At 44.3% G+C, this 21,141-nt stretch overlaps 1 protein-coding gene across 1 annotated transcript in view; it reads left to right on the forward strand.

The window, feature by feature from the left end:
* Positions 1-11,059: 11,059 nt before the first annotated feature.
* API5 (apoptosis inhibitor 5) overlaps positions 11,060-21,141 on the forward strand; it is a 41,843-nt gene continuing 31,761 nt past the window's right edge. The window contains exons 1-3 of the mRNA XM_030200803.1: positions 11,060-11,309; positions 11,804-11,965; positions 12,215-12,308. Coding sequence (XP_030056663.1) covers positions 11,241-11,309; positions 11,804-11,965; positions 12,215-12,308 — 325 coding nt within the window. The 5' untranslated portion in view covers positions 11,060-11,240. The remainder of the gene's footprint in view (positions 11,310-11,803; positions 11,966-12,214; positions 12,309-21,141) is intronic.

The following is a 21,141-nucleotide window of genomic DNA, read 5'->3' on the forward strand; positions in this document are numbered from 1 at the left end:
TTCCTCATCAACCCTCCAGACCGGTCAAGACGCTTGGGACGTACCAAAGCAGTATCCCAACTAAGGGCGGGACCCTCGTAAAGCAGAAGACAACACCGCCGCTCCAAACCGAGCATCTTCTTTCGCCTGAACATCAAGTCTGTAATGCTTCACGAAGGAATGGATAGAGGACCACGCCGCAGCCCTGCAAATCTCTTGCGGCGGAATAAAACTACTCTCCGCCCATGAAGCAGCTACTCCCCGCGTAGAATGTGCCTTAAGTAAAGAGGGCACCGGCCGACGCTTCAACAAATAAGCCGAAGCAATAGTCTCCTTCAACCATCTAGCCAGAGTGGCCTTGGAAGCAGCTTCTCCTCTCTTGGGACCTCCAAACAAAACAAACAACCTGTCCGAGGATCGAAAATCTTGTGTTCTGCTCAAATAGGACCGCAACACGCGCCGCACATCCAACTTAGCTAAACGACGCTGCGTGGAATCCCCGGCACGATCACCCAACACTGGCAACGAAATCACCTGATTGACATGAAAGGAAGACACCACCTTAGGAACAAAAGAAGGAACCGTGCGTAAAGTCACTTTCTCTTTGGCAAAGGACAGAAAAGGCTCTCTGCAAGATAAAGCCTGAAGTTCCGAAATCCTACATGCCGAAGAAACAGCCACCAAAAAGACTGTCTTTAAAGTAAGATCCTTACACGTAATGGAAGGCAAAGGTTCAAACGGAGGCGCCACCAGAGCCTCCAAGACCAGATTTAAATCCCAAGGCGGAACCACCGGACGGCAAGGCGGCCGAAGCAACTTCACTGCCTTCAAGAACCGCCCCACGTCCGGAGAAGCCGCCAAGGATACTCCCCGAACCTTACCTCTAAAACAAGACAAGGCTGCAACCTGCACCTTCAGAGAGGAAAGCGAAAGCCCTCTGTCCAAACCATCCTGAAGAAAATCCAACACCTCAACCGCTGACACGCGCAATGGGGCATAGCCCCGCTCTTGACACCAATTCTCGAAAATGCGCCACACCCGCACATATGCCAAGGAAGTAGACCTCTTACGGGACTGCAACATCGTAGCAATCACCCTGGCCGAGAAACCCTTATGTCTTAAACGGTGCCTTTCAAGAGCCAGGCCGTAAGCAAGAATGGAGAGGGGTCGGCCATCTCGATCGGCCCCTGCACCAATCTCACCCGAGGCCCCAGGGGAATCGGATCCTGCACCAGCAACCGCATCAGATCTCCGTACCACGGACGCCGGGGCCAATTGGGCGCTATCAGGACTACTAATCCCGCGTGACGACCGATCCGCTGAACCACTCGGCCTACCAGCGGCCACGGCGGGAACACGTAGAGCAACTGCTGAGTCGGCCACGGAAGGACCAACGCGTCGATGCCCTCGGCTCGAGAATCTCTTCGACGACTGAAAAACCGAGGGACCTGCGCATTGGCGGACGACGCCATGAGATCCAACACCGGCCGACCCCACTGCACCACTATCCGCTCGAACACGGAGGGGTGGAGAGCCCACTCTCCGGGATCCAACGTGTGCCTGCTTAGATAATCCGCGCTCACGTTGTCCACCCCTGCCACGTGTCCCGCCGAGAGACTCTGCAGATGTGCCTCTGCCCACACCAGCAACTCTGCCGCCTCTAGTGCTAACCCGGGACTCTTCGTTCCTCCCTGTCGATTCACATATGCCACGGCTGTGGCATTGTCGGACAGAACCCTGACAGCCTTGCCGACTAACAGACAGTGAAAGGACCGAAGAGCCAACCGAATTGCACGTGTCTCCAGACGATTGATGGACCAACACGCCTCCTCCACTGTCCAACGTCCCTGGGCCAACTGTCCCAGACAATGCGCTCCCCAGCCTGACAGACTCGCATCCGTGGTCATCACCACCCACTGAGGAGCGGCCAACGGCATGCCCTTCACTAGGTTCGGAGAATGGAGCCACCAGCTGAGACTGCGACGCACAACCTCCGACAGAGCGAGCCTCTCCTCCAGATCCTGAAGCTGAGGGGACCAACGAGACAACAAAGCACCCTGCAGCTGCCTCATATGCGCTCTGGCCCAAGGAACTACCTCTATCGATGCGGCCATCAGACCCAAAACTTGAAGATACTCCCGCGCCGACGGCGCCCTCTGGACTCGGAAAAGACGGATCTGAGCCTGCAGCTTGGACATGCGAGAGGGAGTCAAGAACACCCGACCTCTCTTCGTGTCGAACCGGACTCCCAGATACTCGAGAGACTGCGACGGCACTAGGTGACTCTTGGCCAGATTGACAACCCAGCCCAGAGATTGCAAAAAGGACACCACCCGACCGGTGACCTCCTCGCTCTCCGCCTTTGATTTGGCCCGAATCAACCAGTCGTCTAGGTACGGGTGCACCAAAATGCCCTGCAAGCGAAGAGCTGCTGCCACCACGACCATCACCTTGGAGAAGGTGCGAGGAGCGGTGGCCAGTCCAAAGGGAAGCGCGCAAAACTGAAAATGTCTCCCTAGCACCACAAAGCGAAGAAAACGCTGATGCGCCTCCAGGATGGGAATGTGCAAGTAAGCTTCCGTCAGATCTAGAGAAGTCAGAAATTCCCCTTCCTGAACCGCTACTATGACTGAGCGTAACGTCTCCATCCGAAAGGAAGGAACCTTTAGGGCTGCATTGACCTTCTTGAGATCCAAAATGGGACGAAAAGCGTCCTCTTTTTTGGGTACCACGAAGTATATGGAATAACATCCCTTTCCTCTCTCTGCTGGAGGAACAGGGACTACAGCCCCTAAAGCTATCAGACGTGACAGAGTATCGCGGACCGCTCTCGCCTTGCGCCTTGAATGACAGGGAGACACTAGGAAGAAGTCGGACAGAGGCCTGTCGAATTCCAGCGCGTACCCGTCTCGGATTATCTGCAGCACCCACTGGTCTGACGTGATCTGGACCCACCTCTGGTAAAACAAGCGTAAGCGAGCCCCCACGCGAACCAGAGACTGGGCCCCCAAACCATCATTGAGAAGGACGGGACGCACCGGACGCTCCCAAAGAGGAACCTCGCCCTCCACGACGGCCACCGCGAAAGGACTGAGTTCTCTGAAAGAAACGACCCCTAGTCCCACCAGAATACCTACCCGGCCGATACTGCTTTGCTTCCTGAAAACGACCGCGACCCGCGGAACCTCTAGAAGCCTTAGGGCGAAGTTCTGGAAGCCGAGGGACCTTGGCATCAGTAAGACCTCTTACCAACTTATCCAACTCTTCACCAAACAGCAAAGAGCCTTTAAACGGGAGCGAACACAGCTTGGCCTTGGACGCAGCATCCGCCATCCAGCCTCGCAACCACAGGGCCCGACGGGCTGCCACCGCTAGAGACATGTTCTTCGCCGAGGCCCGCAACAAATCATACAGTGCATCCGCCAAAAAGGAGGAACCCAACTCCAACTTAGCCAGATCTTGAGTCAAAGAGCCTCTGTCCCCTGGCGGGCTATCTAAGAGCCGTTCCGCCCAGCGGAAACAAGCCCGCGCCACTAGCCCTCCACAGACCGACGCCTGTAACGCCAGGGCCGACAAATCAAAACTGCGCTTCAGGAAAGTTTCCAATTTCCTGTCCTGAGGGTCTCGCAACGCAGCCCCTCCGTCCACCGGAATCGCAGTGGCCTTAGTCACTGCCGTAACCACGGCATCCACGGTCGGGGGCTTGAGCGAATCTCTATCTTCCTGCGGCAGGGGATAAAGCTTAGCCATGGCCCGAGCCACTTTACACGGCGCCTCCGGCGCCTGCCACTCCTGAGTAATCATTTCCCTCAGATCCGCATTCATAGGGAAAGAACAAGACACCCGTCTGATCCCCTTAACCAACGGATCCTGCTTTCCGGCCTCTAACGGAGCTGCCGCCGGATCAAATTTGAGGGTCGCAGCCACCTGATCAATAAGATCCGACAATTCATCTCGCTGAAAAATGCGCACCACCGAGGGATCCTCCCCAGGCAGCGCCAGCTCCTTATCATATCCAGCCAACGACCCCTCCTCCTCTTCTAGGAGGCTAAAGTCGCCCTCCGAATCCGGGGGGGAAAAACCTTCAAAATCCTCAGACCACTCTACACGTGGTCTCTTCGCGCCAGCCCCCCCCCCCCCCGTTCCAAGGCTAAGGGGCTCCGCTCGGGACGGCCCTGCCTGCCAAGCCTGATATAAACTCCAAATGAAATCCGGGGGAAAACCACTCCTACCTGAGGCATCACCCCCCGAAGGCGCTGGAAATTGGCTGCCCAGCAGTCCTCCGACTCTCCCAGGCCCGAGTATCGCCGAATCCAAAATGGCGGCGGTTCCCGCCAAAATCGGAACCGCCGCAGGGCCGCTAATCAAAGGCGCCGTAACCTCCGAGACGCTAGCCGCGGGAACCTCCGCCGCCAACACCGGCGGAACGGAGGATTGAGGCTTAGGTTCCCCACAAAACCGGCAAACGCTCCCCACCGCGTCGACGCCCCGACGCGCACATGACCGGCACCTCAGCGGTTTCCCTGACATTAGCGCAAGCCCAGCTGACCGCCAAACAAGAGCCCCGATTGTAAAAGTCAAGAAACTCACCCGAGCAGGAAAGCAGCGCCTTACTCACTGCTGAACAGCTCCGAGGCTCCGGAGTGCAGCTCCAATCGCTCTCACCCGTTTGGGTCTGACTTTTTTTTTTTTTTTTTTTTTTAAACTTTACTGCAGCCTTTCATTTGAGCCTTGCTGCTGCTAACACAATTCGGCACTCAAGGCTGCAGTATACAAACTGCAGCCGAGGCACAAAGCTGCCCAAACGGAGAGCCAGACCGGGGGAGGGACCCGGCCACCCGGGTGTGACACCCCAAAGGGGACAATGACGGGCCCCAGCGGACCCGCAACCCCTAGCACACCAAAGTCTTCCAGGCACAGGGGATCCACCAGAAATAGCACAGAAACAAAGGAAAACTCTGAAAATTAACTCAAAAACCTATCCAGATCGGGCAAGCTGCACAGGCTGCCTGTCTACCCTCTGCTGAGACTGAGAAAATACTGGCTATAGATGGCTAGGCACAGGTTATAAGTACATAGTTTCAAGTTTGTGTTCTCAGTCTCCCTCTGCTGGTAGGCGAGCATAACCCAAGCGTCTTGACCGGTCTGGAGGGTTGATGAGGAAATTTCAATTATTGCTAATTAGTATCGATAATTGATTATCAGCACCCAATTATCATCGTTATTTGGCTCGTTAATCATTACAATTGCGTGTGCAAATTGGGTGTGTGCCTAAATTTGCGTGCACAATTTTACGCACCATTTATAGAATTTCTGGGAAAATGACTCTAGGAAGGGGTACGATCACTTGTGCTAATTTGCATCTGTTCCAATGTTATTCAAGTTCTGAAGACAAAATGAAAATTGCTAGACAACAGACAGAGCTTCTAAACAAGCAAGATCCTAGAAGTAATTGCACCTCAGCACAATACCTAAAACAACAGTGAGGACAATATATTGACATTGTCCTATAGATCAAGAAGAAGATAAAAGATCAAACCCCGGGCTTATAACCATAAATATCTTTTAGTGCTTTTAAAACCATACAAGTGCAATAAAATCAAAGTGATAGAAAGTGAAGCTTCAGAGAGAAATAGCTCTACATTTTGAGCTTACAATCCAATTTTTCAAAACAATACTTCCCAAACTTAAGTGGCTGAATGTGAATCCTTTTTCAAGCAGAAATCCTCCAAAAAATACATGTTCTCCAAATATCACCAAGATGTGCAGGGAAATGTTATACGTAGGGTACTTTCTTCAGATGAAGAAGTGCCAACCTAATGCAAACTTTAGAAGGATCATAGCAACTAGGGTCATGGCCTGACCATCTCTTCAACCGGTCTACAATGACCTCAACGCTCAGACTTGGACATTCCTTATTGATTTATTATTTGATGTAGTAAAATTAAATCATGCAACGTAACCTATAATATGAAGATCTTGAGCCACATTGAGCCTGCAAAGAGGTGGGAAAATGTGGGATACAAATGTAACAAATAAATAAATAAACATCAAAATTCTGTCATTGTTTTTCTTTTGTATTTGCTTACTAGCAGAGTAAGTCTCCTCTTGAAATTTGACCAGTAAATACCTGTATATAACATGTAAACTTCTTTGATTATAACCACAGAAAGGCTGTATATCAAGTCCCATTCCCTTTCCCATTTATTTTAAGGCTTTAGTCTCAATTTTTATTTTTAAAGCATTCCATCCCTTTTCTGTGTTCAAGCCTTTAATATTTAAAAAAAAAACCTAGCTACTAGTGGTTGGGTCCACACCTGCAGTCACTAATGGGCAGATGATTGAAAGCCCCACGCAGTTCCAAACAGCACTCTAAAAATAGTGCTGAAACAGCACTTTACCGCCCCTAGGATCAGAGATAATAGAATGCAAATTTAAGCAAACTATTATCTCTGATCATAGGGTTGAGGGAGGGAGGATTGTGCTGAGCGCATTCCCGCACTTGTTTGACAGGTCTGGGCTGTCAAAAGCCCAGACCTGTCAAACAGAGGGGCTGGAGGTCCATGAGACCACCAGACTCCAAACATCATGGCCCTGGTGGCCTAGTATCCTCACCCTGAGCCAAGCAAAATGGGCCCCCCCCCAACTCCCCCAACACAAGTTCAGAGGGACTGGACATCTGGTGGGTCTCCAGCCCCCCTAACCCTCCCTAGTGTACTAGGCTGCACATTTGGTTTGCTATTCTCTAAACATGTTACGAAATATTACAAAATATTATAGAACAATCGGACAGGAATCAGAGAATCAAAAGTCCTTTATTACTCACCCACCAGCACAGCATCAGATAGTTGTAACAAACTTACAAAATCTAACATCAGTACCTCTGGTAATTATAAGTAATCAGACTAATTATAGAAAGAGAAAAAGGAGGAAGGAAAGCTTATTCCTCATACAAAGGTCACAGAACAGAGAGAAAGAAAGGAAGAAAGAATGAATGAATGAAAGAAAGATTCTTAGATATAGAGAATTAGTTTCTATGAAGGGGGGAGAACACCCCCTTCAGGAAAAAATAGGCCATTGGACAAATCTGAAACTCTCTTTCCAAGCATGCCTAGTTTTTCAGAGTTTCTTTGTCTGCAGCGTGGTTTTATAGGCTGTGGTGAGCATCCACCTCTCCTCTACCCTGGACCAATCATAGGTGCTGCATATGTGCTAGAGACTTGTAATTGGATCTTTCATATGTGCTGGAGGCTTGCAATTGGTATCCTTGCCACACCTCTTCTCAGTAAATTACATTTGTAACAAGTTATACCAGGTAGCTGAGTTGCCCTAGCAACATGAGGCACCATCAGAGCATGTGACCAGCCAGAAATTCCTGCATGTGGCTTATAGTAAAGAAAGATGGGGGATGGGAAATAGTGCAGCATACCTGAAGTAGAACTTTATAGCTAAAAATTATAGACACTACCATCCCCTCAAATAGAGCTCTGGTGGCCCAGTGGGCTGTGAGTCAACCCCTCCCTCCGACTTGATGATATAGCGGCCCTTCCCCACCCCCCCTACCTTCATTGGAGGAGTGAGGTGGCCTCCTTCCTCTTCCATCGGCGCCACCTTGAAAATGGCGGCACCCAGCCCTGCTCAGTGCATCCTGGGATGCACTGGGCGGGGCTTCACACCATATATGGGTGGATCATAAGAATAGCCATACTGGGTCAGACCAATGGTCCATCTAGGCCACTATCCTGTTTCCAATAGTGGCCAATCAGGTCACAAGTATCTGGCAGAAACCCAAATAGTAGCAACATTCCATGCTACCAATCCCAGGGACAAGCAGTGCCTTCCCCCATGTCTATCTCAACAACCAAATATGGACACTTCCTCCAGGAACTTGTCCAAACATTTTTTAAACCCAGATATGCTAACTGCTGTTACCACATCCTCTGGAAACGAGTTCCAGAGCTTAACTATTTGTTGAGTGAAATTTTTTCCCTCCTATTTATTTTAAAAGTGTTTTCATGTAGCTTCATTGAGTGTCCCCTAGTCTTTACACTTTTTGAAAGAGTAAAAAATCAACTCACTTTTACCCATTCTACACCACTCAGGATTTTGTAGACCTCAATCATATCTCCTCTCAGCCGTCTCTTTTCTAGTTTCCACCTAGTCTGGTCCATACATTCAGTCACTGAAGTCATTTTCATCTGAAAGAGAGGATCATTTCAGTCTAGTTCCCACCTGGTCTGGTCCCCATGTCTGTAGTCACTAAAAGTCATTCTCATCTAAAAGAGTGATCATCTCAATGTAGTGTTTATCTGGTCTGGATGCCTGCAGTTACTAAAAGTCATTCTCATCCGAAAGAGTGAATCAACTCAGTCTAGTTCCCACATCAGTCTTCTTGGTTTTGGTAGCTGTTCAGATCTTGGGGTGACTGGGTGTTAGAGAATGAGACTTCCATCTGTGTAAGCCCCCTTTCTGGATCAGAAACTCTCTTGTTCCAGTGACTTTGAGGTTTGGAGTTTCCTAATGTTGGAGACCCACAGGATCTTAGTTTTACTTGGGTTCAGGCAAAATTTGTTTTTAGCCCATTCTTGATTTGCAGGTGGTCAGTTTATTCAGGGTTGTAGGTAGGTTTGATTCAATGATTATGAGTACTTGCACATCAACCATGCAGATGTAGAATCAGCATGAGGTAGATATTGACCAGAATAGGCAACAATATCAATCCTTGTGGTACCCCACAGCTCAGTGCCCATGGAGACGATGAGATGCTGACGAACAGTATGAATTGTTGCCTATATGAAACATAAGATCTGAACCAAGCAAGTACTGAGCCAGTCGTGATAGCATGATATTGTGGTTCTCAGTGTCAAACACTGCTGAGAAATTCAGCAGTACTAACACCGAGGCAAATCCTGTGTCTCGGTTTCTGTGAAAATCATCTACTAGGGATATAAAAATTATTTCTGTTCAATAACTGGGTCTGAAACCAGATTGACATGGATCTAGTCAGTTTCTCTCTTCTAGCCAATCACTGAGTTGAATCGACTGTGTTTATTCTATAAGTTGTCCTAGAAATGGGATGTTGGATACTGGCCAGTTACTTTCAAGCTTGTCCTGCTCAAGGTTGTTCTTTTACAGCAAAGGACGCACCACTGCCTTTTTTTAATGCTGTTGGTAGTTGCCCGTTAGAAAAGAGACTTCACAATTTTTGTGGTCCCTTCTATAAGGCCTCTGATTTCCTGCTGCATTATCTTTGATGAGCAGGGGTCAAGGAAGCAGGTAGCTGTTTGAAGACCTCTTAGGATTTTGTCAAGGTCCTCCTCTGTTGTTGCATTAGAAGAGTCCCATACAAGGGGGCAAGTTTGCACGGCCCCGGTTAACTGAAAGGAAACTGTCTGAGACTACCTGTAAATCCTGGTAGAGACTTATAATTTTGTTGGCAAAGTATGCAGAAAAAATCACTGCAATTCAGTTTTGACTGGGCAGGCTAGATCTGTTGTCAAGGTTGCTGTAGGCTATTTACTGTGCCGAACAAGTGCTTGGTTGAACTGGCAGCCTATTTGATGCATTGAAATATTATTTGACTGCTGCTAAGGCTTGGCGGTATGTTGTCATGTGTTTCCTACAGTTTAGTCTGTCCCCATTGAAGTCAGATTAACTCTTTTGTTTGTGGTTTGATCTCTCTGCCTCTAGCTATTTGCTTTAGTACATTTCTTTACATACCAGAGAGTACATATAATATTCCTAGGGGAATTCTGCGCTACTGCAGATGTGCAGCTCCTCCTCTTGCCACGTTAGAGTGGTGAGTGCCTGGAAAAAAGGTGCATGGAGTGTTTGGGGGACTGGGAAAAGGTGGATGGAGTGTGGAGGAGTAATAAAAGGTGAATGCGAGGTGTTTGTGTGCCATGGGAAGAAGGTGGAGGGCTGCAGGAAGGAGCATTAGGTTGTGTATGCCATTAGGGGGGGGGTCTGAAGCATGGTGGATGGGGTAATGTGTGCCATAGGAAGGTTACAGCAAGGTGAATGGGGTAGTCTGGGCCATGGGTGGAGGGCAGGAGTTGGAGAAAAGTAGAAGGTATGTGTGGGGAGGCTGGAGGCAGGTGGATAGTATGTGTGTGCCAGTGTCATAGGGTGGAAGGCTAGAAAATGGGGGATGTGTGCGCCATGGAAGGGGGGAGGGCTGGCAAAAGGTGGGGGGGGGGGAGGGCTGGCAAAAGGTGGATGGAGTGTGTGTGCTGTGGGGACTGGGGCACAGAAAATGTTGTAAGACAGTTTGCCTGGCAGTGGAAGAAAACTTGGGGGTGGCCAGAATAGCAAGTCTTGCTGGAAGTTGGGGGGAGAACATAGGGAGACTGAGGGATAGGGGAGAGAAATCTAAAAGGCAGAGTACTGCTAGAGGGTAGAGAACAGATGAAGAGAAAGCGGGTAGAGTAGGAGGGAGAAAAATTGGAGGCATTCACCCTGGTGAAGGGGTAGAGAAAGCAGGAGACTGAACTTAACAGGGGTTGGGATACATGCTAAGAGAGAAATGGAGAAGGGTGGAACCTGAGCAGGGAAATTGCTATTATGGTGAGGTGGGGGTGGGGATCGTGCCTGTTGAAAGAAGAAAGCTTTTATAATGGGGAATTCTGCACAAGAAATTTACAAATAAAATGTGCAGAATTTTGTTTTCTTTTTGAGCAGAATCCTACTAAGAGTAATATAACGCTAAACGCTTATACATGTCCTTTAAATTAGCAATTAGTTTCTCCATGACCCAGTCTCTGTCACATGCTGAAGCCAAAACCTACTATCCTTTCGGAATGTTATCTCTTCCTTTAGGAAATAAACCCTCCGCTGACAGCGGCTGATGAGGTGCAGAAGGTTCATGATGCTGCATTACTGAAAAGTCAGCAAGAGTGATTCTCGGATCCAACATGACGTAGGCAAGGATTCGCCCCGGGATAGGAGCCTCCGCTCACACTTGCGCCAACGCAGTTGTCCATGGCAGCTGGGCCTGAGTGCTTGGGGACAGGCGACAGATGGCGCTGTGGGGTAGCGAGACAGCAGCATGAGTCGCTCTTGCATCCCGCGGCGCTGTAGCCGCAGGGCGGCCAGACGCAGACCGCGCCTGGTAGTGACGCGCGAGCGGGTGAACGCAGGGCGCCGGAATCACGCAGCATTCTGTTCCCGAGCACCAAGTCCCTGTTCTCTGGAGCGCAGTCCCGGGCCAGGGATCCGGAGCACCGTAGAATTCGCGTCTGACGCCCCTTCCCTCCCCCGCCATGCCCACCGTGGAAGAGCTTTACCGAAACTATGGGATTTTGGCCGACGCCAAGGAACAAGTGGAGGAGGTCAGGGGGAGGCTTGGCGGGAATGGGGGAGGGGAGGATTGTGCTAACTGAACCTGAAGGAGAAGGCAGTTCTTCCACAATCTTGTCATGGGGGAGCTGACAGGAGAGGAGTGACACGCTACTGTTAATGTCCCTGTGATTTTGGGCAACTCACTTTAACTCTCTATTGCCTCAGATAAATTGTAAGCTCTCTGGATACAGGGAAATATTTCCTGCACGCACCTGAATGTAACTCACTTTGATCTATAGTGGAAAAGGTGTGACCTAATCCCTTCCCTTTCGGAAAAGTTAATAAGTTTCTCTGCAGTTAATATCTAGCAGTTTAATGGCAAATAATTTCTTGTGCCAAAGCATTTATTTAAATGCTGATCCTTATAAATTAACTTGTATCCCAGATCATTTGATATTGGAGAGGAGAAAGTCAGTGCAGGATGATCTTTGCATTTCAGGAAACTCCTGGCATGTAACTTTGTATTTTCAATCCCTTTTGGCAGCACCGAGATGCTTACCAAGTGATTCTGGATGGCGTAAAAGGAGGGCCGAAAGAAAAAAGATTAGCAGCCCAGTTTATTCCAAAATTTTTCAAGCATTTTCCAGAGCTAGCGGATGCTGCAATCAATGCCCAGCTGGATCTCTGTGAGGATGAAGATGTTTCTGTAAGAATGTGATCTAGAAATGATGAGGGTGATATTATGCTATTAAGTAATGTGACGTTAGAAAAAAAAATCCATAGTAGAATTGTTTGTTTTGAAGAGATCTTTTATAATCAAGGATGATGGTGATACATAGTACCTTTTGTATATTTTTTAATGTGTGATGAGAATGCGTACACATGAATTTGTGTTCACATATTTTGTTAATTTATTCTAAGTTGTGGTTTGTTATGATCCTTTAACTTTTATCAGATCCGACGCCAAGCAATCAAAGAACTGCCTCAGTTTGCCACAGGAGAGAACCTTCCCAGAGTTGCAGATATACTTGCCCAGCTGTTACAGTCAGGTATGGTGATTGGATATGTGTTCTTCATATAATTTGTTTTCCTACTGCTCGACTTAATTAATTTCACAGTTTTTATACTACACTGTCCATGGTGCTAGGCACTTTACAAGTTTACACACACAATAAAACAAAATAAAACACTTAAAACCAAAACAATAAAATCAGTACATTTTAAAACTGTCATCTAAAAAGCTTGTTGAAACAATTGTGCTTTAAGTAATTTTCTGAATTGCAAATAATTTTTTACAGTGCTGGGAGGGCATTCCACAGACATGTCTACATAAAAATTTTTTGATCTACAATCATCTAATCTGCCTGCATGGTGGCATATTCAATATTAATTTGTGAGCAGACCTCAAGGAGCATGGTAGACAATATAGTTGTAATGTAGTGCCCAAAGAGGTTGATTCGTGGACAGTTAGAGGTTTGAATATCAAAGTCAGAACTTTAAATTGTGCTCACCATTTTTGGAAGTTCAGGAGAGATATGATCAAATTTTATGGCACTTGTAACAATATGGGCTGTGGCATTTTATGCCATTTGCAAAGAATGTAACAGATTCAAAGGCATACCTAACAACAAAGAGTTGCAGTAATCAAAAAGTGGCAGTACCAATACATGTGGTATAGTTCTAAAATTTTCTTCAGATGGAAGGCCTTTCATTCTGAGTAATATTTTCATTGTGAAGAAAATCTTCTTTACCAAAAATGTAATATGAGACCCAAAGGACAAAGAGGAGTCTAATATAACCTAAATATTCCACTTTTCACAAAATAGGAATAACATCATCTCCCATCTGAAATTCTGAAGGATAATTTTTCCATTTAGATGATCAGAAAGGATTAATACTTGAGTTTTGGATACATTTAGTTTTAATCTATTTGCTAACATCCTACAATTTATGGTTGATAACTCTTTAGATTTTTTGAATCTATGTTTATCAGTCGATCCACCAATTAGAAAAAGAAATTGTATGTCATCAGCATACAACTTGTAAGAGATGCCTAAACCAGATAAAAGCTTGCATAAGGAAAGCATTTAATTGAAAAGGACTGGTGAGATTAATGATCCCTGCAGGACTCTTGAATCTACATTCATACAGGATGAAACATCATAATACTTTTCCTTCAGAACCCAGTGTCTCTAAATATTATAATAATAAACCATGATGTACTGTGTCAAATGCTGCTGACATATATGTAACCATAAGGAAAGATTCTCCCCATCAAATTGTGCTCTTATGCTATTGCGTACATTACGTATATCATCAATGACTCTTTAGAATATTTGAGATGAAATCCAAATTGGAAATCGTCCAAAATCTAGTTCTGTTCCAAAACTTGTAACTGCAATAACACTAGTTTTTCCAGAATCTTAACCACAAACAGAAAGGAAGTGAGAGAGAATTACCACATATCTCAGATTTATCAAGCTGTTAATTTTTTGAGTGGTCGCACTACAGCCTTTCGGAACAATGTAAAGCAGCCACCGTGTGAAAAAGGTTTATTAACTAATGTGGCCAAATAGTTTGAAACATTAGATTTCAGTGTTTTAATAAGGCTGGGTAAGCATACATTGAGTGAATTTGCAGAGCTATTTAGACAACTGATTGCTTGTTCTGTTTGTTTAAATGTCACTGGAGAGAGTTTTCCACATTTATTAACACTTGCTACAAGGAAACTACCATTTGGAAGATCTCTGTCCTCGAAAGATTTAAAAATATTTTGTCTTTTCCTAAAGCTTTTCTGCAAAAGCTTGACTTGTGATATTACTATCCATCAAATCTTCTCTTTTCTTATTAGCTGTTAAGTTTCTAACAATAGAAAAAAGTTCTTTTGAAGAGGAGCCTGCTTTCTGTATAATTTGATCATAGTAAGCTTATTTGGCATTCAGTGTTGATTTCTTGTATACCTCTGAATAATCCTTGTAGTTCGATAATGTAAAGTCATCTGGATATTTTCTCTATTCCCATTCTTTCCTATGCAATTCCTGTTTTTGTTTAATCAAAGCCTTCATAAATCATAGGGCAACATTCTTTTTTCTAAAGGTCTGACTCAAGAGGTGCAATTTCTTTTTTGAAAATTGTCTTTATTAAGATTATTTAACATTACGATAATATAAAATCATATAGAACCAATTTATAATCATTATTAACATGTTATGTATGCATATAATAAGGAACAAAACACTTCAAACATGAAGCATATGTAACAAGATACGAGATGAGCAGATGAGAGGAAACATTTTTACGGTACACTGAAGATTGCTGAGTGTTTAGATTAATAAATCCATTTACGCTTACAAGTTGGGGGAATGAACTTCAAAGAAATGTCTTCATATTTCTTAAACAGTACAGTATTCCACCATTAAAAAATGGGCGTTAGAATTATCTTTCCAGTGATGAATAACCATTTTTAAAGCTATGGAGATAAGAAAGTCAAACAAAGAGGCTTCTTCATCTGATAGTGAATAAGACATTACAAGTGATTTCCACATAATGTGTTTAAAAGCCAAGGGTTCTGTAAACTCTATAATTTTCCTACATTTTGGATCAAATATCAAGCCAAAAGGTGTTGACATTGTTGCAATCAAATAATATATGTTTAAGTGATCCTTTTTGTTTGGAACAGGACCAACATTAATCGGAAGAGGAAAATTTGCTGTTAAACAATTTAATAGGGGTCCATAAGGCTCTATGTTGAAGGAAGAAAAGAGATTGAGTGATGGAGGAAGAGAGAGCAGGTCTGGGAATATAGAGCCAGAAACGAGACCATTGTTTGTCTACTATTGCTCACTAGAATCAGTTTCCCAAGCTTTCCGTGAAGAAGAGCATAATTGTTTAGAGTGGGTTTTAATAGTCTTATAAAATATTGAGGCAGAGTATTTATTAGAGTGGTGAGAGACAAGGAGAGATTGAAAAGGGAGAGAAGGAAGTAAAACTTTAAGATTCAAGTTAGTGTGAAATATATTCTTTTGTAATCTGTGCCAGTTGAAAAATTGAGAATCAGGGAGGGAAAATTCTTGTTGCAATTATGCAAATGATTTAAAATTTCCATTAGATATTAATTGAGAAAGAAGCCATCAATTATTTTCCTTATGCCAAAGGGGCCAATCAAATGGCTTGTTATCAATCTTTATTAGGGGATTATTCCAAATTGGCAAATCATATAGAGCTTTCGATTTGTTTGACAAGTAAAATTTGAATCTTTTAATAACCTCAATAGTGGTGGAAATAACTAGTAAAGGTGTGATCTTTTTAAAAGTATTCATCTCAGAGAGGAGATGTAGCGGTATAGGATGTGCTAAATACCTTTCAAAAATAAGCCAAGGAGGGAATAAAGGATTTCAAATTTAAATTACCATCCATAAACAGAAACCACTTTGAGGCTTGATTTAAAATGTATGATTGGTGATACTGTGTGAAGTTTGGAAAATTGACTCTTCCTTTTTTTTTTTTTTGGAAGGGGTAAATTTTTTAAAGCAATACAGAGAGGTTTTTTCTTCCATAACAAGCTAATTAAATTATCTATTGATTTATAGATATGATTTTGGCAAGCAAAGAGATAACATGTTTAATATATAGTTTATTTTTGATTCTAGTCTGCCCCACTAACTAAGGAATAGAGGGGACCAATGGGAAGTTATATTTTTCAGAAAGGATATAAAAGTGTTAATAGTTTTATTAACTGTAGCTTCAATAGATTTATTGAAAAAATATCTAGGTATTTAATGAAATCTGTTTGGATTTTAAATGGGAAGGATGCTAGGGGGCCCTGTTTACTAAGCCGCATTATTAATGACAGGAGGATGGAGGACAGCCTTATAGCTAGCAGTTTGGCGTATATTTTACTGTCAAGATTTTTAAGTGATATAGGTCTATAATTCGCTACATAAGCAGGATATTTTCCTGGTTTAGAGAAAACAACAATTTTGGCTTCTTTAAAAGAGCCAGAGACTTTTTTATCAGTAATAATATAAAAGGAATGTAAAAGGGGATAAAGGTCTGAAGAAAAGACTTTGTAAAATTTGACTGAGAGACCGTTGGGTCCTGTTGCTTTATTTATTGGGCATGTTTTGGTGCGTTTACCTTTAAGATAAGAGGCCGGGAGATGACCGCCTTTATTTTGTTCTGCATAATATGCACCAATAGAGGCATTAATTTGTCCAGCTTGTTTTACACAAATCGAGTTATATTCTTTTCGAAGCTCACATAATTTGAGAAAAGTGGTGGCATTACTTTTAAGAACATATTGAGATTCCAGATCTTTAATTTCTAAGATAAGGTAGTAATTTGTTTTCTATGCCATCTTATGTAAAAGCTGATAATAGAGCCACAAATTGTTGCCTTGAATGCATCCCACCAAATAGAGGGGAAAGCATCTTCAATTTTATTATGAAGACAGTAGTCTTGTATAGTATTTTTAATTGATCTTTGAAACCATCTTCATTTATGAGGATAGGATTGAAACGCCAATGTGATTTCTGTTTGTTACAAGATGAAAGTTGTACTTTTAATTGAATGTGTGCATGAGGTGCAGTTTCATTTAAACAAGAGTCAGTTATCCACTATTGATTCTAAGGATGAAAAATCCAAGTTAATATTCAGTGAAGGAATCCAATTAGCTTTTACGTTAAGAGCTCTTTTTAAGAAATTTCTGAGGCGTGACCGTTTTCTCTGAATTAACTTTACAGGAAATTGACATTATATAATATGATAATCCATCCACAGTACTGGTTCAGTCCTTAATTCTACCTTATTCTCCAGAACAAACTTATTATTTAAGAACAATAAATCCAAAGCATGTCATGCTTTATGAGTAGGATTAGTAAACAATTGTTTCCAATCTAATGACTCAAAGATGTCTAGAGAGGCAATTCTAAAATCTTCAGTAGCCCAATCTACATAAACGTTGAAATCTCCCAAAAGAATTGTATGTTTAGAAGATAGATTTGATGATAATAAGAACTCAAAACAAAGGTGAGGAGTTTTCATAAGGAATACCTGGGATGCTGTACATCAAGAGAATATTTAAATTTAATGAGGATCACCAGTAAAGACTCACATATCATTTGAAATAACACTAACTAGTTCAGAAAAGCCTAAAGATTTCTTCCCTAAAATTAATAGTCCACCACCCCTCTGTAGTCAGTCTAGGATGACAAAAGGCCACATATCCTAGCAAATGAAGCTAATTCAAAATAACCGTAGATGTAATCTACTTAAATTTCAGCAAAGCCTTTGACATGGTTCCTCATAGGGAGCTCTTGAATAAACTTGACAGGCTGAAGTTAGGACCCAAAGTGGTGAACTAGTTGACAGACAGACACCAGAGGGTGGTAGTTAATGGAATTCACTTGGAGGAAGGAAAGGTAAGTAGTGGAGTGCCTGAAGGATCGGTGCTGGGGTCAGTTCTGTTCAATATATTTATGAGTGACATTGCCAAAGGTTTAGAAGATAAATGGTCTGCCTTTTTGCAGACAATACCAGGATTTGTAACAGAGTGGCCATCCGGAGGGAGTGGAAAAAATGAAAAAAGGATCTGCAGAAGTTAGAAGAATGGTCTAATGTTTGGCAATTAAAATTCAATGCTAAGAAGTGCAAAGTGATGCACTTAGGGAGTAGAAATCCATAGGAGACGTATGTGTTAGGTGGTGAGAGTCTGATATGTACGGACGGGGAAGGGGATCTTGTGGTGATAGTAAATGAGGATCTGAAGGCGATAAAACAGTGTGACAAAGTGGTGGCTGTAGCCAGAAGGATGCTAGGCTATATAGAGAGAGGTGTAACCAGCAGAAGAAAGGATGTGTTAATGCCTCTGTACAAGTCGTCGATGAGGCCCCAGTATTGTGTTCAGTTTTGGAGGCTGTATCTTGCTGAAGATGTAAGACGATTTGAAGCAGACCAGAGGAAGGTGACAAGAATGATATGGGGCTTGCGCTAAAAGACATATGAGAAGAGACTGAAAGATATGTGAGAAGAGACTGGAAAACCTGAATATGTATACCCTAGAGGAGAGGAGAAACAGGGTAGGTATGATACAGATGTTTAAATACTTGAAAGGTATTAATATAAAAACAAGTATTTTCCAGAGAAGGGAAAGTAGTAAAACTAGAGGACATGAATTGAGGTTGTGGTGTGGTAGACTTAAGAGTAATGAAAATTCTTTTTCACGGAGAGGTTGGTGGATGCTTGGAATGACCTCCTGAGGGAGGTGGTGGGGAAAAAAACCTTGCAGAATTCAGAAAGGCATGGGATGAACACAGGATCTCTAATTAGAAAATGAATGATATAAAAAACAAAACTTTATGGGTTGCATATGTGTTTGCATGTCAAGTGGTGCTTAGATGTCGACTGACTGCTCCAACTAAGTCTGGTGCTGGGCTGGCTTGTATGGTCTTGAGTCCCACATATGGCAATCTGGTTTAGGGTGGGCTGGAGAGAGCTTCGACGGAAACCCCAGTGGTTTGGAACGTGAGGGAAGTGCCAGTTAGACTTTTACGGTCTTTGTCCCGCAAGTGACAAGACGGATTTTGATAGACTGGAGTGGGCTTTGATGCCAGCTCCAGTAGTTGGAACATAAGGACAGAGCTGGGCGGACATCTATGGTCTATGTCCCAGAAACACCAAAAAAAAGACCACGATCAAGTAAATTATGTCACATTCATTGTTGATTTAAATCTTGAATTGATAATGAATGCGATGTTGGGCAGACTAGATGAATCGGTGGCGTACCTAGCGTATTTGACACCCGGGGCCGATCATTTTTTAATACCTCCTCTTCTATATGAAAATATTATTTTTAGTAATAATCTATGAGTCACACAACAAGGGTGTACCTAGGAAAGGCAGCATCTTAAACACTGCACTGAGCACTAGAACATCAATACACCCATTGTAAAACTAACCAAGACATTAGTAAAAATGATCCTGCCAATAGAAAACCATGTCTTTTTCACAAATGCAGAACACCTCATACATCCTCATACATCCTCACCAAGTATAGAATAAGTAACCACAAACTAAAATTAAACTGAACCCCCAAGAGGCCAGATCCCGCATACAGTGCAACACCATAGAAACAGTGATGCATGTCCCCTAGTACTGTGCAAAATATAAAGATAGAAGACATAAATTTGAAAAACTGACAAATACCAATCACCACTTTACAAATTAACAAATAGAAATAAAACAAAAAATAGAAAATAAGATAATACCATTTTATTGGACTAATACATTTTTCAATTAGCTTTCAGAGGCCAAAACCTCCTGCCTCAGGTCAATACAGTATACTGCTGGTACGGTCCTGTCCTGACCTAAGGATGGAGGTTTTGGTCTCTGAAAGTTAGTCAAAAATGTATTAAAATTAGTCTAACCAAAGATCACCTTATTTTTATTTTCTATGTATCACCACAAAAAGGTGGGAAAATGTGGGATACAAATGCAATAAATAATAATAATAACCACAGTACTACTTTATTCTAAAGCAAATAAATCAATCTTTTTTTCTACCTTTGTCGTCTCAGGTTTCTGCTTTCCTCGTCTTCTCTTCACTCTCTCCCTTCCATCCAGCATCTGCTCTCTTTCTCTCTCCCTTTCATCCAGTGTCTGCTTTCTCTGCCCCTTCCATCCACTGTCTGCCCTCTCCCCCTTTCCATATGGTGTCTGCCAGCTTTCTCTGTTCTTTCCATCCACTGCCTGCCTTTTCTTTCCCTTCTATCCAGCATTTGCCTCCCTCTCTCCTTTTTATATGATGCATTCCAGCATCTCCCTTTCTCGCCATCTTTCTCTCTCCACTCTCTGTTCCCCATCCATATCCATCTTCTGCTTATTTCCTGTCTGTTTTTCTCTCCATGTTCACTGTCATTCCCTCTTACTCCCTCTCTCTCCTATCCATAACCTCCCCTCTTGTGTCTCTGTCCCTATTCCCCCATGTTCAGCATTTGCTCTGTGTCCCCATCCCTTCCCATGTTCTTCACCCTTCTTTCTCCCTCTCTCCTGCACTCCAAACTCAGGGCCAGTATCTCTCTCCCCTGCTTCATAGTACTGCATCTTGTTCTCCCCCTCCCCTGATCCAGCTTTTTCACAGTGTCCTTACCCTCGTGCATCCCACCTTTCTCTTCCCTCCCCTTCTTGCTTCCCTTAGATCTAGACTAGCATCACTCTCACTCCTTTCTTCATCCCCCTTTTCCCATTCCCCTGCCATTGCTTTCCTTCCTTTCTCCACCACCCTTTCCCCTTAGGTCTGGCATCGCAGTCTCCACCCCCTCTTCCCCTTAGATGTGGCATCACATCCTCCTCTCACCCCCCCCCCCTTTCCCTTTGATCTGGCTGGCTGACATCGCTTCCCCCCTCCCCACGGACTAGTCCGGTATCGCTCTCCCCTCCTCACTCCATGCCCGCTCTGCTCCTGCACGTCTTTAAACTTCGAGGCTTCTGTCAGCAGCATCAGTAATGTAAGCGCTGCCTTCTGCCTGCCCCGGAAGCACCCTCTATATAGCTTCCCGCGTAGGCGGGATGCTGTCCAGAGAAGGCTTCCGGGGCTGGCCGAAGGCTGCGCTTACATTGCTGATGCTGCTGACAGAAGCCTTGAAGTTTAAAGACTTGCAGAGTGGGGCGAATGTGGAGTGAGAAGGGGAAGAGTGATACCGCACTAGTCGGGGACGGGGGGAAGGACACCGATGCAGCACCGCACCAGTCGGGGGGGGGGGGGGGAGGGACATCCATGGCAGCACCCCCTCACGAGCTGCACCCGGGGCAGTCCACCCCCACCGCCCCACCCTCGGTACGCCACTGAGATGGACCACTCAGGTCTTTATCTGCCATCACTTACTA

The sequence above is a fragment of the Microcaecilia unicolor genome, chromosome 4, assembly GCF_901765095.1.
Source record: "Microcaecilia unicolor chromosome 4, aMicUni1.1, whole genome shotgun sequence".
Lineage (NCBI taxonomy): Eukaryota > Metazoa > Chordata > Amphibia > Gymnophiona > Siphonopidae > Microcaecilia > Microcaecilia unicolor.